Genomic DNA, 26,923 nt, shown 5'->3' with positions numbered 1-26,923 from the left:
CTTTGTGTCTCTCTATCACTCTTCCATATAAGTGCGACAGTGACAGTTGCGTTTCGATAGCTACGGAGCGTAAGCGATTGGCACGTTGGCTACGCGGCTAGATCAAATCGGGATCCCTGATTTGATCAGGAAAATTCATTCCATAGATAATTACCAAAGATAATTACTATGAAAATTGGCACTTATGTGTCCGCACCTGCTGATTCGATCGGAGAATTTCTTCTTCTTCTTTTGTTTAATGGCGTTCTGGCCAACGGAGAATTTTATCAGATTGGCGAAAAATTGTCTCATCTGGATACCACTTTAAATACGTTTCAACTTTTCGAAACCAAAGAGTAATACAATATATAGATACAACACAATGTTTAAAGAGCGAGAAAGAGATATCTCTTTCTCGATTTCATTTATGGGTGCGGCGCACCAAGGTCACCATGCGGTGCGGTAGTGTGTTATAGCGCACCGTGACTTTGGTGCGGTGCGTTAGTGTGATGTGGCTTTAATCGCATCGCAGTAATCTGTGAATCTGTGGTAATATGATGTGACAAGACAAATCAATTCGACACTTCGCTTTACCAGACGGAAATCATTTCAGTTTTAGTAGGTAATTTACCTTGTTCAGCAGAAATATACAATAACACAACAACAACAATGGAAATGGATAAAGAGGAAGGAGAAATGAGCGATGATGCTATGCTAGAGGATGACGATAATGATTGTATTCCAGAAGAAGACGTAAAGCCTACATTGGTATGTAACAAATTGGTGGACGCTGATTTTGAGATAATTTTTCAATACATTTACTTATATGTAATAAATTTTTGTTCTAGCTTTATAAGGCAGAAAAGGAAGGATTAATCATCACACAACTAGAAAAAATTGACGCAAAGAAGTTAGAAGAGAGAGCAAAAAGATTTGGGTTGAATCTCTCAGGAAACAGAGTAGTAACACAAAAACAAATTGATGAGCTGTACCGTAATTTTGGAATTGAAAGTGGGAATGAACGACATTTTCGCTTTGATGCACTACATTTAAATGGAGTTGCTGGACTTAAGGAAAAAGATATATTTGAGTACCTTGCGGATTATAAACCAGTCAGCCTTGAATGGATTGATGACAATTCATGTAAGTATTGCATTATTGTAATCTTCATACTGTTCATCAGTGATTAAAACGCAGAGCCACTTTAATTTACACAACTAGCGTTTGCTGCAATACAATTAATAAATTCAAAAAATAAAATTGTACTGTAGTGACCCAATCTGATAGATGATGCTTAATAGACATAATAGTTTGTGACATAAATGCCATATTATGAATGTGTAAGTGGTATTTGCAAAAAAAAACATTGAATCCATTGTGTTATAAAAATTAGCCATGGTTATAATTTGTATTGTGCCTTTTATTTTATAAACATAAGTTTACAGCTCATGGCAAGTAACTTAAAACTGTCTAATATTGTGGCAAAATATTACAGTTGTTAACTAAAATGTTACAAAACACTGATCATTGTATTTACGTAATAACTTTGAAACAATTTATCATTTGTTTTATCATTGGTATTCATAATTAAATGAGGTTCACTCATGTTATCAAGTACTTATATTCAGTAGTGTCTATTCTTTCCCATGATGTATGTGTAAAAATATGGGTGCACACATCATACTCAAAAATATGTCCCATAGCTCTTATGTCAGCAAATTAAGAACTATGGGACATATTTTTGAGTAAGTTATATGCACCCATAATTTTACACGTGACTGTACTTCATTATATTTTTCATCTTTTATCCAAATATTGAATTGAATTGAAATAGCCTTTATTCTTGACACATACCTTATGTTACATTTACTTTTATACTATGCAAGTTATCCATTTTTTTATTTGTTTTTGCTCTTTTTCTGTTTCTTCTTTGACATAGGCCTCCTCCAGGCGGCGCCACTCCTTGCCTTACCAAAATATGGTGAAGTTTAAGCTTTAAAAGTTGTTACAATTATTGTAAGTTGTTAATTATTGTATAATTCTTGTTTTTCACTCATTGGCAGGTAACATAGTTTGTCAAGATCATATATCAGCTGCATTGGCATTGTTAGTGCATTCACGGGAAATAAAAAATGAAGATTTAAAAGATATGCTCAAGAAATCATCACATCACTGGAGGGAAGGTGTTCCAGACCCTAAAAAGGACCTGATACTGATGCGCTTTGCTACGAATGGAGATAAGAAATTGCCAAAAAAGGTACCAGAAAGGAAAGCGCCAGAAGGGTATTACGATGAAATTTTGGATCCACCAACTAAAAACCCCTGGGGAGATTTATGTAAATCTTGGGGTGTATATGACAATCAGGAAGTTATTCAGCGCAGATTATCCAAGAATGATTATGAAGATGAAATAGAGGAACCTATGCCAAAAGTACAAATCAGAAATAAGAGACTAGCCATGCGCCTCGGCAAAAGACATCATAACAATGTTGAAGATCAGGATGAAGACAGTGATTCAGATACTGAATGGAAAAAGAAGTCTAAAGCCCCTAGAATGAGAATGCATGCTGATGACGAAGAATCTAAGCAGAATAAGAAAAGACAAGCCATTGAACTGACTAAAGCTATTGCCGATAAAGATGTTTATGCTCCACTGTCCATAGAAGTGGTAAATTCTAGAAGTAATTATACACCAAGAGAATCAGTACTGTTGTCAGATAAATTCAAGTACCACAATAAAACAACTACAAATAAAGCTAAAAACAATGTCCAGTCAAGATTGGGTGCAAAAATTCTGCGTGACGATGTACCATCATCAAGTGATGAGTACTCATACTCTTCTGATGAATCTGATCACAACACAATGAGTAGAGTTCAAAAAATATCTACTGCAAAGAGTTCCAGTGTATGGTCAAGACTAGATTCAAAGCCTACCACTACGAGTGATCACAATGATTTGAGGCAGATGCTAAAGTCTAAAAAGCAATCTACCACTAAGACAGATGATTTAAGAGATAGAATTAGTAGATACAAAAAAGCACCTTTAAGGATTGAAATAGACAATAAATAGGAAATTATCATGTAGGTAAATTGTTGGAATGATTAGCGAGATCATGGCCACGCGAATACTGGCTCAGATACCTGGAGAGGATGAGGGAGCAGAGTTGTGCACTTCTCGAGAACATTCTGTCTCTATGGGAAATATTCTCAAGCAGGAACGTTTTCCATACAACCTAAGACCTCAAGAACGTCACGACTGTATGAGGGAGGGATGATAATAATTTTAAGAAAATGTATAGGGTGCAAGGACCTCACAGTCAAACTGGATGTATGGCCATTCCGTTGAGCCGCGAAATTCACCTTGAATATCGACGCTGGAATTGCCGTGTCTTTCTAGAGGTAATCATCTTGAAAGTAGTTGTGATGTTGTATTCCTTCATGCAGCTTGAGCTACATTCAAGAGAATCCACAGACCCCACAGAAAAAAAAGTAAAATTATTATGTCATTCAAATTTATATCTTGTGCCTCCACGTCCCTGCACGGTGCGTTGAATGTGCCTAAAGGTCCTTGGTGGGGTGTATAACAAAACTAAATAAACTGTAATGATCTGATTGTGTTAATGCCCACATAAAGTATTTGTTCCTCTCGCACTTGAATAGTTGCTGGTATAGTAGATGGGTGCTGAAATGTTGGACATAAACACAATAATGCCAGTTACTCACTTTGCTTACTGTTATCATTACACTATGACCTTGTGAAGAAAGGTGTTCCATGGAGTTAAATCGTCCTCTTTGGAGTGCTGAACCAGCATAGTTTTAGTTAATTGGAGTAATTATACTGCAGGTATATTTTAATTATGAAATTAGATTAACATTTAGGTTACTTGTTTACCTCGTGTTTTGTGTCAGTTTTATTCTATTGAATATCTGACTTCTTAATTGAATTATATACATAAATCAAATGTATATTATTGTCAAAATAAATCTTTTTTTATTGATGGAAATTCTTATGAATCTTATGATCAATGTTTTGCAAGTGCAAGCTAGAGCCAAAATAAAAGAGATATGTAGTAAATAAATCTTTATTTTGCATATTTGAAGTATAAGTGCACTGATACAAACAGAATGTTAATAATTAAGGATAATAAAAACGTGACCACCTCATTCGAGTTTTTTTTTTCTATATAGATAAAATAATTATAAATTTTGTGGTAATAACAAAACCCTGTGCATTAAACGCTTACACATATACATACATACACGTAATAATTCGGAAGACAGGAGTATTTAATTCAACATCTTATGAGTATATTGCCAGTTTAGGGACAAATTGCGAAGACGAGAATCAGGATGTCGGGTGTGCAAATACCAAAACAACTACCAAAAATGTACTTCCTTATTTAACTATTTAGTACCATCATTTCAAAGAAGTTACCATAAAAAATATAAATAAATGATACGTTCACAACACATTAATTAAGGTATAGGTACCCGTCAGAATGGCGGGTACACTTTACATACAATATTCATATCTGTATACTTTTACTTTGTCTTCTTCTTCCTCGCGTTGTCCCGGCATTTTGCCACGGCTCATGGGAGCCTGGGGTCCGCTTAGCAACTAAGGAAACATTTTTCGGTAGGTATAGAGTTCCTTTATTACCTATATGTTTAGGTACACCCGCTATCAAGCAATTCACTCGCGAAAATCTTTTTTTTTTTTAATAAAATAATTTAAAAAACCATTACACATATAATCGAAACGTATTTTAAATGTATATAAATCCTTTTACATAAAGGAGCCTTGATATAAATCTGATATAGCATTGTTGGTACAAGTGGCTTCTTTTTCTCTTTCCCTTAGTTTGGAAAAGTTGAGGAATCGTTTATAGATATATGTGCTAAGGTCAAACAAAGGCTAAGGCCAAAATAAAACTATAAATCTCAATTGGCCAAAATGGTCAACTTACATAGTTTGAATAATTATAGTACTAAACTGGCTTTTTTACTTAATAAATAATATTTAACAACATATATTGTGCAGCAAAATATATCAGAAAGAAGAGTTTGTAAAAATAACATTGCTTATGTAATATTAATTATATAGATCTGAAGTCTTCATCCATGTTTACATTTTGCTATTTGCTGTACATACAAATAACTTCAAAATAATAATAAAAATCTAATGTACCCGTGAATGGGTTCCAGCAGGCGTTCTACATGACATCAAACTTGTCTGAAAGGGCCTCTGCGCTGTTGGCTTCGGCCCCACGCACGCCTCCCAAAGGTCCGGGACCCCATGGTCCCGAGATATGGTGAGACATACAAAATCTAATAAAAACAAATGCATTTAGTTTCGTACGTACAGATTGTCGAGGTATGGTGTAATTCGAGATATTATAACAATATTTGTGCTTTTTTGTGAGAACATATATTCGACCATTGTGTGGTCTGCCTACGTGGTGTTTAGTGTATATCGATATTATAACAATTTACAACTTAACGAAGTTTAATATTACGTTAGCGTGGCACAATATTATTGACTAACATTTTTTTTCCATAGTAAAAAGTTCAACACATTGCTTTAGGCATTGTTTTATATAACTAATATTGGCTGAATATCGCCATTTAATTACTGCCCCTGTCCTGCCGGTGTCACCTGTCTTTCGCAGGATTCCCGTTAACACCGAACATTCAAAAACATGAACTTCGGTAATATCTAAAAAGCGGTTTAGACTCTCGCGCGAGCCACGAGACGAGCCGCGAGCCGCGCCACGAGACGCGAGTGTCGCGGCTCGTCTCGTGGCTCGCAAGCTCGTCGAGCTAATATAATTTAAACACTAACGGCACGGCATAAGGTTTATAACCGAATGACAAGCCGAACGCGAGTGTAAGCGGTGGACTCGCGTCTCGTGGCGCGGCTCGCGGCTCGTCTCGTGGCTCGTGCGAGAGTCTAAATTGGCTATAAGCGTAAAGCAGGCCACTGACGAGCCTTCCAAATGGATGCCATCCTAATATTAAACATTGTACGTTTTTGCCATTCACGGACCGATTTTGGATTGCAGCCACGCTATTTGGACTGTTGGAAGGCTCGTCAGTGGCCACCTTAATTCATTACCAACATGGGGCATTGTCTATGAAAAGGGACCTTATTGTCGATGGGGCTTACGCCGCACAGCGTCGCGCGGCATTGTATTTACATCGGAGCATCGTTAATAATGGCGTAAGCGCCATCGACAATAAGGTCCCTTTTCATAGATAACGTCACATATAGATATAGGCACAATACCTGGTTGAAAATAAATTAAAATTAAGACATTTTTATGACACGTTATTACTCCAATTTATATTTAAATGAAATATATTTCATTATGTATAATTTAGTTAGTGGAATGTTTCAGTCTTGCTTTAAGTACTTTAGTATGCCATGCCACTTAAGTATATTTAACATATTATAAATGTCTTTTATGCTTTAATAAAAAAAAAAACAGCATCAAAATATGAAAATAATAATAATGTAAAGCATTTTATATGGACATAAAACAGCGTCGCTTACAGCGAAGGCCATAAACATAAATACAAATAATGTGATACGTACGAATGGTACGAAATTGTGTCCATAATCAAAATTAAGACGTAATAATAATAATAAGTAGCGAGTTATTAATAATACTAGTTTGTTAGTCTCCGTTAGTTTACCAATACGTAAGTACTAATCACAGTGCTATTTAAGTATTTACTAAATTTGGGTATTTTATATATATTTGAATATCAATGCTAGTTTCCATTTATTTTTTCTTCTGAACAGAGCAAGTCTATAATTCGTTTTTTTTAGCATTAGAAAGAACTTGAAAGAAGGTAAGCGATTTTGACATGTCTTTTAATTGAAAAACACTTTTTAAAAATCAATAACTATTACTTATGAAAGCAGAAGACTATAAAAGATCGTATTAGATTCATAATTGTTACATATTTACCGTAACTTATTTTTAAAATGTGTTTTTCAATTAAAAGACACATCAAGATTGTTTATCTTATTTCTAATGCTAAAAAAACGAAGTATACATACCTATTAACTTTGCGATTATTCATTTTGTGTATGATAAATAATAATGAGTAAGTAGAATGATAATCACACTTATAAAATACTACAATAATTGATCAATGTTACAAGTATCAAGTCATATCTTTTATTGACCGCTATAATTGGACGTAGTTTAGGGTAAAAGATCCAATCCACAAAAATCTGTTAGTCAAATTTGAACTTTCTGTCAAACGGAAAAGTCGTTCATTTAAATGACAAATTTTAGAGGATGGATCTTTTACGCTAAACTACGTCCAATTGTTCCAAGTATTGTTTTAATTTTCCTTGTCCTTTCTTGCTATTTTTACACTTAATCATTTTAACATCTTATTGTTTCGATTTCTTTTCTTTTTCGGGTTTTGCCTCTTTTTTGTCTGAATCATCTTTTTTCTTTGAAATGAGAGTGTGCTTTGCTTTCTTGAACTGCTTTTTAACTTTGTCTTTTACTTTGTTTTTCTTGGGCGTCGGTACAACCTCCGTCGATTTCATTGATGAGCTGTTAGAGTCACTGTTCCTTTGAGCTGAAAAATAAAGTTGTACACAATTACATAACGGATTACGAGTAAAGACCTATATACCTATAGGTCTACCCACAGTCTAACGCTTAAGTCAGTTGGTTGATTAAGTTGGCTGTCTTAGTTTTGGGGCTAAATCTAAGGCTGGTTTTAGTGTCACGCGGACCGTCCGTGCGGATTGCCAAATTGTATAAGAAAGCTGTCTGCGCGGACGGTCGACCGCGCGGACCACTCTAAAACGCTCCCTGAACTTAATACAATATTGGCCCGGTGCGGAGCGATCCGCACGGAAGGTCCGCGTGACACTAAAACCAGCCTAAACTAAGAATTTAATTTTTAATTAATATACATACCTAATTAAGTCACTGCCACATCAACTAGTCCACAAACATTAAGCATAATAACTTGCCAGCGGCAGCATTATCCTAGTTGAATAAGGAACCCTAAAAAGATTTGCCGTAAAAACCTGAAGGTGATAATATATTTTTGGCTGGTACTGTACGCCCCACTGATGGCCACAAGTCTCCTCGCCCATTGCTCTAGACTACTAGAAGGTGACCATGGTCATCATGCACAAGCACATCTTTGAATCTCTTCGCCGACGTACGAGTATGCAGGTTTCCTCACGATATTTTCCTACACCGAAAACAACTAGGCACTCAATGATCCGAGCGCAGGTTTGCACACTTTGTATCCAGGAGCTGAAGGCCTACCGCGAACACCAAAGTTCGCAAATTGCGGGCATTCTTTTTTTATACCACATCGGTGGCAAACAAGCATACGGGCCGCCTGATGGTAAGCAGTCACCGTAGCCTATGGACGCCTGCAACTCCAGAGGTGTTACATGCGCGTTGCCGACCTTTTTATAAACCTGTACACTCCTTTTTTGAAGAACCCCATACTGTAGACCCTCGGGGAAACCTCGGAAGAGAGCTCATTCCACAGCCGGAGCGTCCGCGGGAGGAAATTCCTCTTAAACCGCACAGTACGCGATCATTTAGGTTCTAGGGTGTGTGGATGAACACCCTGCCGATGGCGAGCGGTGCGGTGATAGAAAGCGGCCGTTGGCATCATGTCAAACAATTCTTCAGAGCACAGCCCATTGTACAAGCGGTAGAACACACATAAGGAGGCAAGGTCTCTCCTCAGACTTAAAGGTTCAATAGCGCTTTTACTCCAATAGGGATGATGACACATGTTGAATTTTATAACAAAATCTAGTAAAATAGATAGCAAACGAGCAATTTATCACAATAATGTGGATATTACAATAAAATATTGAAAAATTACAAAAATACAGGACCTGAAAGTTTCAAAATTTAAGTTTTTTTAACTTCCAAAAACGATAAAAGTAAGGGTACCATTCGATTCCTTACATTTGATCCAAAAAAATATTGTATAGCAACTATATACATAAACGCAATATTTCACCGACAAAAACGCAATTTTCTTGTTTTGTCCATACTACAAGATGGGCTCCCAGAGACCTTGACGTCACGTTCCCTTGCCGTTTTGTATAGGGCGTTTCGCGAGTGAAGTGCGACTGTCGGCCTCTGACTACAATTTCTGACTTTTGTGTTACTTTAATGCAATGGTTCCCATATAGACATTTGATCCTAAAAACAAACCCGATCGATTGATACCATAAATGAAAATTAGTCATGTAGCCTATTGAGGCGTAAATAATTAGTGTGAAAGAGAAAGATGCGAACTTCGGTGTTGGCGGTAGGCCGTCTGTATCTGTGAGTGTGGCATTACCCCGCTTGGTGGCGATGGAGCTGGCGATGGCCAGGTCCTCCTGGCGCTCGCGGCGGCGCTCGGAGTCGATCTGCTGCACGAGCTCGTCGCGCATGCGCACGATCTGCACCAGCCGCGACACCAGCTGGTCTTCGCGGGCCTGTCGGGAAATTGGTATATTTCATTAAGCTACCAGTGCAATTTAACCCTGGGTTAACGGTTAACTCCGAGTGGCTACCCCAGGATTGGTGCTAAGGTGATATCAGACGGTTCACTCAAATGAAGGTTCACGGGAGTGTTGTATTTTTTTGTTAATTCGGAATGCGAGTGAATGGTGAAGAATGAAAATATCCAGCATCGTTGGATCTTTTCACCAAAATGAACCGTCTGATTTCACCTTTAGTATGAGTATCATAACTATTTGTATCAAAAGCTTAACATGCAATAGATACACCATTCCTATCTTTAACGCCTACCTATACTATGGGCGCTGAAAGGGAAGTGTTTTGTCAAAACTGGGGTTGGTGCAGCTGCACCAACGGATGACAGAAACAGAAATCCCTACGGATATTCGACACAGTTCAACGCTAACATACAATACAAGGGGTCAAATCGGTAGCTCTTAAGGTCCTCTAAAATTGGTCTTAAGAGTTATTATACCGTTTGTGCCCAAATTAATATTAAAACATTAATCTTTAATAGTCAATAGTCAAATAGTCAATAGTCAAAATATACTTTATTCATGTAGGCCTAGCAACAAGCACTTATGAATCGTAACATACTTATAAATTATCTTAAGCTAATTATCAGAGCAATTTATTGATGTTATTATTCCATAAGAATATTGGATTATTATACAAATCAAATTAAACACAAATTAAATTAAATTAAGAATTTCACAAAAGGATCGTCAAACATGAAAAAAAAATTGTATAAAAAATACTAGTCTAGAATGTTTCTAGAATAAAATCTAAATGTCAGATAAATAAATAAAAAACACAAAAGAAGTATGTACATCGGAATATCAATTTCCTCATCATTAATCAAATATACCTAAAAAAATAATCATTTCGAATAACAATTAATCCCAATTTAATATGTATGGTTAAAAATCGTATGTTCAAACCTCGGTTGTGCTGTATAGAGCAGAAAAAAAGGCTCTCGAAAAAAAAAATGCAAAAAGATGACTAAGAATTCGATCAGGGGGCCGATTTTTGAATTTCGATCGCTCGATTTCGTCACTCAAAAATCGGTGGAAAATGGCAAAATGCTAATTTTTGAAATACGAGCGATCGAAATTTGGAATTTATTGGTATTGACCATTCGATTTCAATTATATTACTAGAATTTAAATGCCTAGTAGTGGAGATATTATTTAACGAAATACACGAAATCGAGTGGTCGAAATTCAAAAATCGGCCCCCTGGATCCATTATTATTTACTAAAACGGGACTTAATCGCGTATAGTAGTAATAAAATTGGAGAGATAAAGAGTCTTCTCCGAGGCCACGGGGACAACGCCATCCTCGACACGTCGGAGGTAAATAAAAAAAAAACTTTATTAGGTGGGATAAAAATAAGACAAAGTTTTTAACACTCAACAACTTATTCTATTGCATTCCTATTCCATTTAAAAGCAAGCCGTGTGTGTAGACCTCTTTTTAAATGGAATAGAAATGAAATAAAAATATATTTTGAGTGTTAAAACGTTCTTAGTTTTACCCGTGTTTTATATTAATTTACCCCACCTGATCGACGCGGTTAAGTCCCGTTTTAGTAAATAATAATGAGTAAAAATCGTGAAAGTTTTAATCAGGATCCTTATTACATACAAAGGGTTTGATTGACCATGTCACGTGCGTGCCTCGTCCACATCGACGTTTCCGGATTGTGATCGTCCGATAATACGAGTATATTAATTAGCATTGTTGTTGTTATTACCTTATCGGCATCGATGCGATTAACCGCGGGCCGCGACTGAATCACCCTGATTTCGTGCTCGATATCGGCTTGTTCTTGCTCCAATCGCTGCTGACGCCGACTGAAATAGAAATTAGAATAAGTATATAATTAGTTTATTGGTTTGTTACGTAGTTGTAATGCCTACATGATTAAAATGAAATATGTAGTACTGTGATTATTATTAAATACTTCGTTCGCGTTAAGATTGCAGTGAAATAGTCATTGCCTGCGGGCCTAGCGATGCTCGTAACCAACCAAATCTTTCCTAATTAGAAAGTATGCCTTCAACTGGTCACGGTGAATTTGATTTTCTAATCAGGAACGATTTGGTTGGTTACGGGCACGGCTAGGCCGACGGACAATGCTGATTTTACTAAACTTTACATAGATAATCGTTATAAATATTTACAATAACATTCTAGCTGATTACGTATTCCACTTTAATCGCTGATTGTTTTTAACTAACGTCAACAAAAAGAAGGAATTTCATTCCAAATGGAATTTCTCGGAATCGGAGCTTATCTATATCATTTGGTTTTTACCAATCGCTTATCGAAGAAGCAAAACATTGTGAGGAAAATAAAAATGAATTACCCAATAAAGCCTACTTTAGTTTTGCTCTTGGGTTGGAAATAATTTTAAGCCAATTTTAAGTATTAAGTTGCTGAGACCGTAAAACCCATCCGACTCTACTAGAGGTACAACTATAGTCCATAAGTTCAATACGTAAAGTGTCATTCAATAGAACTTGCTAACTATGTAAACAAACCGCCATACTAAAATTGACACTGAATGTCAAATTACTAGTAACTTTTGTTTACATAGTTCGCAAGTTCTATTGAATGACACTTTAATTAAGTATCAATACCAATACCAATGTTCTTTTCGGTTTTATTTGAATTTTTCTCCACCATTTGTGTTTTTTTTTTGCCTAGGAACTGCGTCTTTTAGAAAATAGTTACACCTAAGGAAAAGACGCTTACCATATCATGCTTGCACAGTGACATTGGCAGCCGGCATTATGAGCGGGACAGCAATATAAACATGCGTGTGCAATAGAGATAGCAACAGGCGGGACAGTGTACGAGAATCGTTGTGGTAAGCGTATTTCTATAAAGGTCTCTGCCCACTACACCGTATGACCGTATGACCGTGCTATGAACGTGTCAGGCAAAAAATATATCTTTGTATTAAAAAGTATGAGACTATGCCCACTAGCCCGTTCCGTCACCGACCATACCCGTAGCGTGCCATGCACGGACCGTCAAAAATTGTCGGCGAGGATATTTTGCCGGTGCCAAAACGCTCCGCGCATGGCACGCAACGTTGCCAGAACGGTGCGTGCAGGCGGCGAAACGGTGAGCATACGGGTTATAACCGCATATGGTGACCGTTCTCAGCCCGTTATAAACGCTTTGCCGTATCTGTTGCTCGCTCTTGCCAGTATGATAACCATTCGCTGGCTCTTTCTGACGAGTCTGGGTCTCGCGAATAAAACGCGGGTACTAAGGGGATGAAACGCGGATGCTACGGGGATTATAGAAGGATGCTATGGGGATGATACGCAGTTACTACGGGCACTAAACCCGTTATGTACGGATATGAAACAATGTGGACACGGTGTAGTGGGCATAGTAGTCCGTGTCGCGTTACATTCCGTGCCTGATACGTTCATAGCACGGTCATGGTATGATACGGTGTAGTGGGCAGAGACCTTAAAGAAGATATTTGACCCATGGCAGGTTATGCACTATAGTTACCTAAGATCCACTTGCACCATCACACTAACCCGGGATTAAGCGGTTAAACCGTTAACCCAGTGTCAAATTATACTGGTGCCATGGTAACTCCAGGTTTAACCGGTAAACCCCGGGTTAGTGAAATGGTGCAAGTGGACCTTAGTGTTCTGTCTAGGTAGTAATGTATAGTCACTTACATGTACATGAGCTCCGTTTGTTTCCTGAACAGATCGTTTTTCTCGTTGACCAGCTCGCAGAGTTGGATGACGAGATCTTCCACCTCCTCCTGCGGCGCTGGTACTGCATCCTCTCCTGTGGACGGACATACGTTCAATGTAAAACAAATAACTATTCCCTCTGTGTATAGCAGTGTTGGCCGAAACGTTAATGCAATTGAAAATGTTGGCCATTAACCATTATAAATTGAACCGTAAACTGTAATCGTCCGTTACGGTTGAAGGTTCAATTTATAATCGTTAATGGCCAACATTTTCAATTGCATTAACGTTTTGGCCAACACTGGTGTATAGTGTGTTTATAAATCTGCATTATGATCTGGCGCTCACGCGGCGGTAGGCACCGGTACTGGCAGTACTGAACCAACCTTCGCACTTATCCCTGATCATCTGCTCGATGAGCACGCCCTGCCGCTCCAGGCCCAGCTGCTGTGTCTCCAGCATGTGGAACACCTGCAGCCACAGACAATCCAACCTCTACACATAGCATAGTCGCGCTACCCCCTCTGCCACACATACGGTAGCGTTACTCCATCTTCGAGTCAATCCCGTGCCGTGATTGGTCCGTGTATTTGAACGGACCAATCACGGCACGGGATTCGCTCACCTCGTCCCCCCGCACCCCCGTATTTTTGGCAGCATCGGTTTCATGAAAGAATTGGCCTAAGCTCAGTCTAGAGGTTGGATTGTCAGTGCCTGCAGCTCTCCAGACATCTGCACAATGAGCACGCCCTGCCGCTCCAGGCCTAGCTGCTGTGTCTCCAGCATGTGGAGCACCTGCAGCTCTCCAGACATCTGCACCTTCACCTCGCACCAGTACTGAACCTACCTTCGCACTTGTCCCTGATCATCTGCTCGATGAGCACGCCCTGCCGCTCCAGGCCCAGCTGCTGTGTCTCCAGGATGTGGAGCACCTGCAGCTCTCCAGACATCTGCACCTTCACCTCGCACCAGTACTGAACCAACCTTCGCACTTGTCCCTGATCATCTGCTCGATGAGCACGCCCTGCCGCTCCATACCCAGCTGCTGTGTCTCCAGCATGTGGAGCACCTCCAGCTCTCCACACATCTGCACCTTCACCTCGCACCAGTACTGAACCTACCTTCGCACTTGTCCCTGATCATCTGCTCAATGAGCACGCCCTGCCGCTCCAGGCCCAGCTGCCGTGTCTCCAGCATGTGGAGCACCTGCAGCTCTCCACACATCTGCACCTTCACCTCGCACCAGTACTGAACCAACCTTCGCACTTGTCCCTGATCATCTGCTCAATGAGCACGCCCTGCCGCTCCAGGCCCAGCTGCCGTGTCTCCAGCATGTGGAGCACCTGCAGCTCTCCACACATCTGCACCTTCACCTCGCACCAGTACTGAACCAACCTTCGCACTTGTCCCTGATCATCTGCTCAATGAGCACGCCCTGCCGCTCCAGGCCCAGCTGCTGTGCCTCCAGGATGTGGAGCACCTGCAGCTCTCCAGACATCTGCACCTTCACCTCGCACCAGTACTGAACCAACCTTCGCACTTGTCCCTGATCATCTGCTCGATGAGCACGCCCTGCCGCTCCAGGCCCAGCTGCTGTGTCTCCAGCATGTCAAGTTGCACCTGCAGCTCTCCAGACATCTGCACCTTCACCTCGCACCAGTACTGAAACAACCTTCGCACTTGTCCCTGATCATCTGCTCAATGAGCACGCCCTGCCGCTCCAGGCCCAGCTGCCGTGTCTCCAGCATGTGGAGCACCTGCAGCTCTCCACACATCTGCACCTTCACCTCGCACCAGTACTGAACCAACCTTCGCACTTGTCCCTGATCATCTGCTCAATGAGCACGCCCTGCCGCTCCAGGCCCAGCTGCTGTGTCTCCAGGATGTGGAGCACCTGCAGCTCTCCAGACATCTGCACCTTCACCTCGCACCAGTACTGAACCAACCTTCGCACTTGTCCCTGATCATCTGCTCGATGAGCACGCCCTGCCGCTCCAGGCCCAGCTGCTGTGTCTCCAGCATGTCAAGTTGCACCTGCAGCTCTCCAGACATCTGCACCTTCACCTCGCACCAGTACTGAAACAACCTTCGCACTTGTCCCTGATCATTTGCTCAATGAGCACGCCCTGCCGCTCCAGGCCTAGCTGATGTGTCTCCAGCATGTGGAGCACCTGCAGCTCTCCAGACATCTGCACCTTCACCTCGCACCAGTACTGAACCAACCTTCGCACTTGTCCCTGATCATCTGCTCGATGAGCACGCCCTGCCGCTCCGGGCCCAGCTGCTGTGTCTCCAGCATGTCAAGTTGCACCTGCAGCTCTCCAGACATCTGCACCTTCACCTCGCACCAGTACTGAAACAACCTTCGCACTTGTCCCTGATCATCTGCTCAATGAGCACGCCCTGCCGCTCCAGGCCCAGCTGCCGTGTCTCCAGCATGTGGAGCACCTGCAGCTCTCCACACATCTGCACCTTCACCTCGCACCAGTACTGAACCAACCTTCGCACTTGTCCCTGATCATCTGCTCAATGAGCACGCCCTGCCGCTCCAGGCCCAGCTGCTGTGTCTCCAGGATGTGGAGCACCTGCAGCTCTCCAGACATCTGCACCTTCACCTCGCACCAGTACTGAACCAACCTTCGCACTTGTCCCTGATCATCTGCTCGATGAGCACGCCCTGCCGCTCCAGGCCCAGCTGCTGTGTCTCCAGCATGTCAAGTTGCACCTGCAGCTCTCCAGACATCTGCACCTTCACCTCGCACCAGTACTGAAACAACCTTCGCACTTGTCCCTGATCATCTGCTCAATGAGCACGCCCTGCCGCTCCAGGCCTAGCTGATGTGTCTCCAGCATGTGGAGCACCTGCAGCTCTCCAGACATCTGCACCTTCACCTCGCACCAGTACTGAACCTACCTTCGCACTTGTCCCTGATCATCTGCTCGATGAGCACGCCCTGCCGCTCCAGGCCCAGCTGCTGTGTCTCCAGCATGTGGAGCACCTGCAGCTCTCCAGACATCTGCACCTTCACCTCGCACCAGTACTGAACCTACCTTCGCACTTGTCCCTGATCATCTGCTCGATGAGCACGCCCTGCCGCTCCAGGCCCAGCTGCTGTGTCTCCAGCATGTCGAGTTGCACCTGCAGCTCTTCGGGGGACATCTGCATTTTCACTTCGCGCCGCTCCGGCAGCGGAAGGCCGGGCGCCGGGCCTTTCAGACGACGTCCACCTGTCAAACAATTAATAGTAACATAAGTAATCTTCTATATTATTCCAGTGTCTATAACATGGCCGTGAGATTGAATGTGGCCTAATGTCATAGTTATGTCATCACTAAGTAATAGTTATAAGACTTATAAGTCATCACTAACCAATTAATATGTTCCTCTGCTGGACAATGGCTATGCCTAAATGTGGTCCTGATAATAAAACACCTATGTCTAGTCTTACTGAAAGTTCTACATCTTTAAGCAGCCACAGCCATATAAGTATTAAGTATATATGTATTTATATAAATCAGTAGCTAGCGCTATCAACAATTCAACATGCACTTAAGCTTAAAGATTCCTTTTCCTGTTCAAGGGGATCTACCCCGACTGAGTGCATAGCATATTTCAAGTGGTTTATCAATAATAAGAATCAATTGACTCAAGAACAGAAGCAATCATATTATAATAGGTGCTCAATACGTAACACGGGTTTGATAGCATAAATTAACATGTTTTTATATAAATTATATACGCATTATGATTTATGATAATTATGATGCATAATATTGATCTCGTGCATAATTTATTGATTTTGTATAAAAAATTGAGAAACCCCAAGAGCGAGTAAAATATTTAACTAATATTTGTTTTCTACAAAGTCAGATTAAAAATTAAAAACTGTAAAGTCAGCAGCAATACATAGTTACAAAGCGGGCGAGGCCTTCAAAATGATCTTGACGCGACTTTATTGTCAAGAGAATAAGAGCGCGTCAAGGTAATTTTGAGCGAGATGTTCAACTGCAACTTCTGCTGCTGACTGTACGACCCCAACTTCCCAAAGCGGATGTTGTTGTTAATTAATAAAGATTGATGTATTCCATTAACCTAACATAGAAACAAATAGAGATGTTGAAAACGATAATAATATCATAATTCTAGTAAATTGATAATTATGGAAAATATAGTTCTTTAATCTTTATTAATTATCGATTTATCACTTTAAATCTTGGAGGATACAACTAAACGGAGTAGCCATTAACAGGCTTTCCCCTCTGTCGAAAATAGGCGGCCAACGGTCATACACAATGTATGGACTGACGTTTATCTGACATGGCTATTTTTACGTTACGCATACATTTGTCGTTCCCCTCCCCCGCAAAAATCGGCAGACTGTTTTGTACAGAAAATTACAGACATGGCGTCTCCGTTTGATTATATCCTCCAAGCTTTAAATCGATCTTTAAAATATGGAAGGACGAAACGATTAGGTATAATATTGTTAATTTGAAACTGGGGTTCTCGATAATAGTTAAAAAAGTTTATTGTAAATAATAAATAGAACAATCTCATTTTGAATATTACTTGTACAAGTACGAGAAGTACCCTCCATTCACTTATCATTATTTTGCGCAACAACCTGTGCTCTGCTATCGCATCCGCATATTTGCTTGTATTGATAGCATGATACAATTTTAATTGGGGGGTAAAACAGTTTACTCTCCCTAGCTGGTCACAGAAGGGTCGCTGAAGATACTTAGGCCCTCTGTATCTGTACCTCTGGGGTGCCTTAGGACAACAAGTAACTGTCACAAGGGTGATTATACGGTCCTCTGTGATCCTGTAGTAGTTGTAATGACACTTACCATCAGAGTTGTTCTTTATGTCGGAGTGGTCGACGCCTCTTTCCATAGAGCCACAGCCGGACATGGCGGACATGGACATGCTGTCGGGAGGTGTCGGCGCAATACGTTTCTTTTTTAGCCTTGGAGTTGACATGCCATATGATTTCTGCGACAAAACAAGATATTCCAGGTACACAGTTGAATTTGGGTGGGCAATGAATGAGGCGAATTTATAAGCGGGTAAAATTGGTACTTGGTCACATATAAAATCAATTCAGTTGAAGCTAATTATCGAAAAGACGCTTCATCATTGTGATTTGCAAATGTAATACGAAGGAGTTCTAAGTCTTTTTGCCGTATTCAGAACTCACTTGGTCAGAATATATTATACTGTGGACGTGTAGGAGCTGAGCGAGGATATGCTCACGACATCGTCCATGGACGTGGCGGTGACCTTGAGCAATGGCGCCCCTACTTAGGTCACTAGCCGTGGTTCATACAAGAACAACTTACTTGGTCAGAATATACGGTGGACGTGTAGGAGCTGAGCGAGGATATGCTCGCGACATCGTCCATGGACGTGGCGGGGACCTCGGTGACCTTGAGCACCGGCAGGGGGCCCTACCTAGGTCACTAGCCGTGGTTCATATAGGAACAACTTACTTGGTCAGAATGTACGGTGGACGTGTAGGAGCTGAGCGAGGACATGCTCGCGACATCGTCCATGGATGTGGCGGGGACCTCGGTGACCTTGAGCAATGGCGGGGCCCCACCTAGGTCACTAGCCGTGGTTCATACAAGAACAACTTACTTGGTCAGAATGTACGGTGGACGTGTAGGAGCTGAGCGAGGATATGCTCGCGACATCGTCCATGGACGTGGCGGGGACCTCGGTAACCTTGAGCAATGGCGCCCCTACCTAGGTCACTAGCCGTGGTTCATACAAGAACAACTTACTTGGTCAGAATGTACGGTGGACGTGTAGGAGCTGAGCGAGGATATGCTCGCGACATCGTCCATGGACGTGGCGGGGACCTCGGTAACCTTGAGCAATGGCGCCCCTACCTAGGTCACTAGCCGTGGTTCATACAAGAACAACTTACTTGGTCAGAATGTACGGTGGACGTGTAGGAGCTGAGCGAGGATATGCTCGCGACATCGTCCATGGACGTGGCGGGGACCTCGGTGACCTTGAGCACCGGCCGGGGGCCCTACCTAGGTCACTAGACGTGGTTCATATAGGAACAACTTACTTGGTCAGAATGTACGGTGGACGTGTAGGAGCTGAGCGAGGATATGCTCGCGACATCGTCCATGGACGTGGCGGGGACCTCGGTGACCTTGAGCACCGGCCGGGGGCCCTACCTAGGTCACTAGACGTGGTTCATATAGGAACAACTTACTTGGTCAGAATGTACGGTGGACGTGTAGGAGCTGAGCGAGGATATGCTCGCGACATCGTCCATGGACGTGGCGGGGACCTCGGTGACCTTGAGAACTGGCGGCGGCGGCGGCGCCTTCACCTTCTTCCGGCGGCCGCTCGGCAGGTTCGGCGTGCTTGTGGTCAATGACGACTTGTACATGTTTGTACTGAAATATAATTGTGTTAGAACATATAATATGAGACAAGGTTCACTGTGAAAATCACTTTTAAAGAGTTTATTGCACTTTCACACTGAAGCCGCGATCGGTTGTGACACTTGCGACGGAAGTGTAAATCCCATCTATAACTTATTTCTCTAAAGGAATTTAAGGGTGCGATTGCGCAACACTGAATTATTAACCATGAGGTTGCCGAATCAAAATATTGGGGCAGTGTATTTGCGCCACAACACATTCTCTAAATAAATGATACACTTGTCGCTTGGGCAAAATGAAAGATAAACCATTGTGCTTTGGAGGGACGTAAGACACGTAAAGTAGGTACCTATTACAAAATATAGTAGCCCCAGTTATGACAGGATAAAAGATGGCTTTGTACGGCGTCGTACATTATGCGGTAATTAGATTATCAAACGCTATTGTGTGAAAATGAAAATCCAGTTAACCAGCCACTTACCGCAAAACGTATGGTGCACTACAACGCCATAACTTAAGTCTAAGTCTACGTTTCTTTGTCTATGGTCACAATAATAATGGTGTGAGAGAAATCTACCTTCCATTATGAGGTTCATCATCGGACGAGGGTTCCTCACCGTCGGACCAAAAGGGGTTGGCGGCTATCAAGCGTTTCCTGTAAACATAAACGACATTTTATTAATGAACTCTATGCGAGATATTTAGAGCTTCTTATCTAACATTTAGGTATACTGTGTGTACCACAGACACGACATCCTCCAGACTGACCATAGTAGCGCTACCCCTTCTGCCACAAATATACGGTAGTTTTACTCCATTTTCGAGTCCAAAGTCTTTGTGTGACGTCCGTGTCTTTGAACGGACCAATCACGGCACGGGACTCGCTCACCTCGTCCCCCGCACCTCAGTATTTTTGGCAGCATCGGTTTCATGAAATAATTGCTCTAAACTCAGTCTAGAGGATTCCTAGTCTATGGTGTGTAGTAAATATATCACTGAAGCCTTTTAAATGGAACATATGTTACTGACTGATGGCTCCGCTAAGTATATAGAAGGGATATGTCGTTTAGGCATTTTTGCCCACAAAACAAACGTCGTCGCTAGTTTTGTTATCAAATGCGTCGATAATTTTCTGCTTTGGTAATAGTGTTGAATTTTTGTTGCCGAGTCGCTAACAAAATTTTGCGTAATACAGAGTAATACTGCATAGCATATATTATATAGCAAAGCGTAGGGTAGTACTTCGTTTTGTTTTCAGCAACTTTGCTCGTCATGTCATGCGTTGCACGACATTTTTTTACTACGAACGCGAAACTTATCATCAATACACTTTGTTCATTGATAGACCTTATCTCATTGCAATAAGGTTCACAAATCGTCAATTATGATACATACGTGGGAGTAGAGGTTTGTCCAGTGGGCAGTCTCGGAGGATGGATCGGCGGCACATCGTCGTCTTCCTCGTCGCTGCTGCCAAAAGGATTAGTGCTCACTGGCTTGGACGTCTCTTTACTGGATTCCTCCTAAAATGTTCGAATACGATATATTTATAAAAGTGTGTACTTATAGTAAGAATTTATATAAAAAATACCGTTGTAGTATGTAGTAGGTATTCATAGTCACTTTAGTATTCTTAATGCCTGCTAGTCCGTCTTTACGTGACAGGCATTTTATTCAGAAACAAGGATGAATATTAAGTGATAAAAAAGTTCCTTTGTAAACCGCTACTTAGTTATGTATTATGTAAAATAAAGGCCATATTTCATATTCGTGACATCATATTATCTGTTTAAATAACTTTAGATTTTCAAGCATTCTTAAATCATAGTACTAAATCGATTATATTGAACCACTTTCTGCGTGGTCTCGCACTTGTTAAAATTCTGTTCAGGTGCTTTAGTACACGCCAACACAGAATAAATAATAGTACTAAGTACAGAAGACTCACTCTCTAACAAAACGCGTCTGTTACGATCAGCATAGATATGGCCGCTAGGTGGGGACAGCGCCACGCGCAGCTTATGGCTTTCCCCAACATTGGGACCGAACGGATGTACTTTTAGCTACCTGTAGCAAAGCGACGAAATCGCGGAGTGAGACACGCCTGACGCCAATGAAATGTACCATCTGAATAGATCAATAGAATCATAGTGACTCATACTGTGGTACATTTGTTATTGTTACATACCTCTTCTTCATCGTCCGAAAACGGGTTTAAATGGTCGGGATATAGTTTAGTGTCGACTGTTTTCTGATTGTCCGCTTTTTTAACTGACGTTTTTCCACTCGGCGTAAGGTTTTTTTTCTTCCGTGGAGGTACACTAATCGATATTTGAGGCTCAATAATACTAGATTCATTTGTTTCTGTTGGAGAACACTCAGTCTCAGGCGGCGAGTTAAAACCATTTTTCGCTATTCTAATATCATCAGTTATATTACTCTTGTCTTTACGCACACTTTCAATGGAGTCAAATTTTTCCTTAAAACCAGAATCACCGATTTCGTTATCATCTTTCGAATCGTTAAATTTTTCATGTTGGATCTCAGTATCGCTAATTGCCAAATTATACTGATTGTCACCATTAGTATCTTCAGCGAGTTGCGTTTGTAAGAAATTAAATTGATTTATATTGCTCTTGTAAACTTTTTCAGGGTTTTGTTTAAATAATTCGGTATTTTCTTTAGCACCGGCATTGTCAACTACTGACTCCTTGTTGTCTGCTGCCTGAGGTTGAAACTTGCTTGTGTTTAAAACACTAGGTGTACTGTCTTCAAGTTTACTATCTAAATTGTCAGATAAAGACATATTTACTAACTTGTCTTCTAGATTAACTTCTTTATCTGATTGCTTTTCGAACATGCTTATTTTCTCTGTAATAAAAGCAAATGAGTCTTATTATACTAATTGTTAATAATGATTAATTAGGTAATAATGTAAAATACCATCATCAAGTTAATATGGGAAAGCTGCAGTTGTATTTATTAAGCATCTACAGCTACACTAAGTTTTGAGTCACAGGTTTCTTAAAAGCATAGTTGAATAGGTAAACAAAATTTTTAATTTGGTGCAGGGGACTGGTTAGACTGTGGGGTAATTTAACCTAATCGAAATATCTTCCATGTTTTACATTATTAACTAGAGTGCCATATATATCCAGATAGCGAAAAATTTATCTTGTCTGTATTGTGTTTGACTTTAGTTATATTTTGATTAGTTTAAATTACCCCTTTGTCTATATTGGCCCCCTGCACCTTACCACTAGTAGTAGTACATTTTTTCAGTGCAAGTTGAAATATTAAATCGAAGATGAGATCAATTGATATACATTGTACAGTCAGGAAAACGATTAGATACATATTTGTATTCTATGCAGGGTTGCTGCTGACAGTTTTGCTGATTGTAGGTACATACATAGTTTATTTTATTGGAAATAGTAACTCAACATTTCAAATATAAGTAGTTTGGTTATGATTATGGTTATGATTTGGTTATGGTTATGATGTATGTATTGATCTCAGTTAAAGAGGTGATTAAAAAAGTGCATCATATTAATCTAATCCAAAGAGCAAAACGTTACAGTGCATTTCTAAGCCGAAATCTAAAATAGCTACCTACTTTTAAAATATTATATTACTCACTTACAGTTTTAAGTTGAAAAGTATTGTTAACTATGCTTGCAATTAAAGTTAATTTAATAATCAACAATCACCATAAACAACACGCAAAATCTAAAATAGCTACCTACTTTTAAAATATTATATTACTCACTTACAGTTTTAAGTTGAAAAGTATTGTTAACTATGCTTGCAATTAAAGTTAATTTAATAATCAACAATCACCATAAACAACATAGAATTGACATACAACAAAGCCAGTTCTGAAGGAATAGAGAAGATGTAGTTAAGGCAAGTTTTGAAGAGATACTCACCTAAGATTGACTGAGGCCTTGTCTTATGTTTTGGGACAATAGGCTCTTCACTGGCGAGCTCATTAGGTTTAGACAAGTCTTCATGAAATGCTAACATTCCTATTTGGTCATTATTATTAAGAAATGCAGGCATTGTCTTTTCATTTTTGCAACTATCACAAAAAAATTCAGATCCTTCGATAATTTGGAAATTCTTGGGGTTCAAGTGACCCTTACACTTGGAGCAACGGAAACATCTCCTATGATAGAGCTTGTATGAGACCATGAGACGCTGTGCGAGGTAAACAGGCAGGCCGCATGCAGCACACTTGTCTAGACCTGTCTTTCCAAATTTGAATGGTGCCTATAAGTGAAAATAAATAAAGAATAGATTATAGAATGCAAGAAATTAGTAGTGCATCATCACATATTTTAATAGGGCCCAAATCATATTAATGCATACTAGCTTGAATAATTTTTAAATTTATTGATGTCACACTACTACTTGTACTAGAGAAAAACATCACAAACTGTACTGTTGTAACAAACACAACACAGAAAAATGATAGATTCTTATGTAGAAACTAACACATACATTTGCATAGATTTTGTTATTTTCACCAAATATATGATCTAAATACATAGGCAATACAACCAAGCTAATCTATTACATATGTGCAATTATAAAAATTAATGTGCTGGCTATAATATTGTTTTTCATAGCATAAACTGTCTTAACATATCACACACAAAGTTAATACAGCTAACATAATCCCAACTGATTTAAGTAATGGGTTGTCAAAAAGTAGATTTTGCCATGTAGGTATTGCCAGGACGCTTATTATTCAGTAAAATAATTTAGATATAGATAATCTCAGAGATCCAAAGGAATTAAATATACAAGGTGTGGCAAACAAGACCAAGAGAAAATATATGTAAGGGCAACATTAATTTGTAAAATGTACCCACCGCTGCTGTAGAGGTTGATGGAGGCTCTGGGGTCTTGGCTTCATTTTCAGAGGCTTTAGTGTTTACTGAAAATATAATGAGCATTAAATCTTGTTTATTTTGCACAGATATGATTGTACCTAGCATAGATATTTATAATTTATGTGACATATGTAATACAGGGATGTATCCTTCCTGTTCCATTTCAGAATCAGGTCAAAACATGTTTGAAGCAAATTAAGTAGTCAGCAGCAGAAGTTGCTAAGTGGGTGAGGTGTTCATAATTACCTTGACACTCTCTTATTCTCTTAACAATAAAGTCGCTCCAAGATTATTTTGAACACCTCGCCCGCTTAGCAACTCTTGCTGCTGACTGTACACAAATATAAATTCACAATTACACACCATAAATTTAACATCAGTCACTTTTAAAAACACAAGAGTCATTTGTATTCATGTTTGTTATCAGTTACACCTACACTTGCAACACAAATGCTCATGTACATAAAGAATATACCTGTGTGGCCCAGACGTTGATAAAACTGAGACAAATAAGTGAGAATAGACAATCGGTCGGGTACTTCGTTTTCCACCATATCCTCAGGATCCAACAGCGCGGGAATTCCCAGATGTTTCTCTGCAATACTAAATGCCTGCTGGTTGTTTTCATAAATGTTTTCCGGTTTTAAACTTGATATATCTCTGCAAAAACGCACCTTCAATTAGTAATATGTATTCAGTAGGTAAACTATAAATATAAAAATAATGTAACATAACTTACATTAAGTCAGGCCTGAAGTGATGAACTAATGCACAGAAAGCGATGCCATTTCTCCATGACGTAGTCATATTATCAATCTGCACGTTAGGGCAATCCTTAATTAGGCGTTTACACCATAATTCCAAGGCCTTCGTCCCTTTTACCTCAGACATTTTTGAGTATTTTAGTTACTATTGTATAGAAAGTAAGCCACAACGGTCATCTACACGATGACTCATGTAAGTTTTCGTGCATCTTCAATTAACGTTATGATGAATGTTATGCCACACAATCAGATTTTAGCTTTTAATGAAATAATTTGTGAGCCCAATTGAATAATCTTTAGTAACTTAAGTTGAACAAAAGTGATTGTTGGGTTGGCATTTGCAAGTACAAGTAGAGTGCAACTCAGTATGACAATTCTGAAACGTCAAAGTTATTTTATTTGACAGATGAATTATGACGGTCCAATGTGTATTCATTTTCCCAATAGTGCAACAAATTTAAGCTGGATACACATGTGAGAGTAATAGTCCTAATACTCTACCGCACCAAGGTTGCGTGCGATACGGTAGTGTGTTAGGGCTATAAAATTTGATTTTTTTTTTTCTATTCAATTTAAATTTTCTATGCTTCACCACTTGCTTCACACACCTAGGAACCGGATGCATATACTGGGTCAACCAAATCTTGTCAGTAAATAGGAACAAAAAACTATACTCATCCTTTTCTTTTGGGTGCTAGTACTAGTGTAAGACAAAGATATTGATTCTCTCTGTCTATGTTTGAAATCAAACAGACCTTTGACACACTATAATTTCTACTTCATTTACAACATTTTATACCTACTCTAGCACAGCGACGTCGTCAGTAGGAAAAGGCGGCAAATAAAAAAAACCGGCCAAGTGCGAATCGGACTCGCGCACGGAGGGTTCCGCACCATCAACAAAAAATAGAGCAAAACAAGCAAAAAAAAAAGAAGCAAAAAAACGGTCACCCATCTAAGTACTGAGGGCCTACCGCGAACCACGTTCGACGTGTTACCTCCCTGTCACACTTACCTACGAATTTACAAATGCGACAGAGAGGCAACACGTCGAACGTGGTTCGCGGTAGGCGCTCTGACCTCGCCCGACGTTGCTTAACTTCGGTCAAAAATCACGTTTGTTGTATGGGAGCCCCACTTAAATCTTTATTTTATTCTGTTTTTAGTATTTGTTGTTATAGCGGCAACAGAAATACATCATCTGTGAAAATTTCAACTGTCTAGCTATCACGGTTCGTGAGATACAGCCTGGTGACAGACGGACGGATGGACGGACGGACAGCGGAGTCTTAGTAATAGGGTCCCGTTTTTACCCTTTGGGTACGGAACCCTAAAAAACCGACCAAGTGCGAAACGGACTCGCGCACGAAGGGTTCCGTAGGTACTTTGTTTTATAATATGTAGTGATGATGATTTACGAGTAATAATAATTATGTCAGTTTCCGGGACTTGAGTCCCAGAAAATTTTAAATAATACTCTGCCTAAGTAATTCGATCACTGTTCATAACATAACTATTTCGAATCGATAGCGTAAGTAGTTCATGAGATATTTAGCAATTTGACAGACAGACAGACGGATACTTTAGGGAAGAAATTTAAGACAAAAAACACAGGTATTAC

The 26,923-nt window shown here is 40.1% G+C and overlaps 2 protein-coding genes across 2 annotated transcripts in view; one reads left to right on the top strand and one right to left on the bottom strand.

The window, feature by feature from the left end:
- Nucleotides 1–3,159, top strand: part of LOC134648835 (nuclear cap-binding protein subunit 3-like) — a 299,957-nt gene extending 296,798 nt beyond the window's left edge. Inside the window, exons 2-4 of the mRNA XM_063503409.1 lie at nucleotides 630–747; nucleotides 828–1,122; nucleotides 2,043–3,159. Of these exons, the coding sequence (XP_063359479.1) occupies nucleotides 649–747; nucleotides 828–1,122; nucleotides 2,043–3,049 (1,401 nt within the window). The 5' untranslated portion in view covers nucleotides 630–648 and the 3' untranslated portion in view covers nucleotides 3,050–3,159. The remainder of the gene's footprint in view (nucleotides 1–629; nucleotides 748–827; nucleotides 1,123–2,042) is intronic.
- Nucleotides 3,160–7,212: 4,053 nt separating this feature from the next.
- Nucleotides 7,213–25,618, bottom strand: LOC134648853 (MICAL-like protein 1). Its single transcript, XM_063503434.1, has 14 exons — nucleotides 25,278–25,618; nucleotides 25,014–25,198; nucleotides 24,518–24,582; nucleotides 23,570–23,912; nucleotides 21,829–22,511; nucleotides 21,036–21,163; nucleotides 20,218–20,295; nucleotides 19,466–19,652; nucleotides 18,084–18,228; nucleotides 16,284–16,460; nucleotides 13,212–13,326; nucleotides 11,255–11,354; nucleotides 9,334–9,472; nucleotides 7,213–7,581 (listed from the first exon to the last, which is right to left on the bottom strand). The coding sequence occupies exons 1-14, from the start codon at nucleotides 25,427–25,429 to the stop codon at nucleotides 7,388–7,390; spliced, it is 2,691 nt and encodes an 896-aa protein (XP_063359504.1). The 5' UTR covers nucleotides 25,430–25,618; the 3' UTR covers nucleotides 7,213–7,387.
- Nucleotides 25,619–26,923: the final 1,305 nt, after the last annotated feature.

Source organism: Cydia amplana, chromosome 6 (genome assembly GCF_948474715.1).
Source record: "Cydia amplana chromosome 6, ilCydAmpl1.1, whole genome shotgun sequence".
Lineage (NCBI taxonomy): Eukaryota > Metazoa > Arthropoda > Insecta > Lepidoptera > Tortricidae > Cydia > Cydia amplana.
This window is presented reverse-complemented; position numbering and strand designations above follow the sequence as displayed.

What these genes read in the sequence shown, in the direction of transcription:
- LOC134648853 (XM_063503434.1), bottom strand. Translation starts at nt 25,429, where the DNA reads ATGTCTGAGGTAAAAGGGACGAAGGCCTTGGAATTATGGTGTAAACGC. An exon ending in AAGGCCTCAGTCAATCTTAG is followed by an intron (nt 22,512 to 23,569) that starts GTGAGTATCTCT and finishes CTTTTATTACAG; the next exon opens with AGAAAATAAGCATGTTCGAA. An exon ending in CCACCGTACATTCTGACCAA is followed by an intron (nt 18,229 to 19,465) that starts GTAAGTTGTTCC and finishes GTTTTGTCGCAG; the next exon opens with AAATCATATGGCATGTCAAC.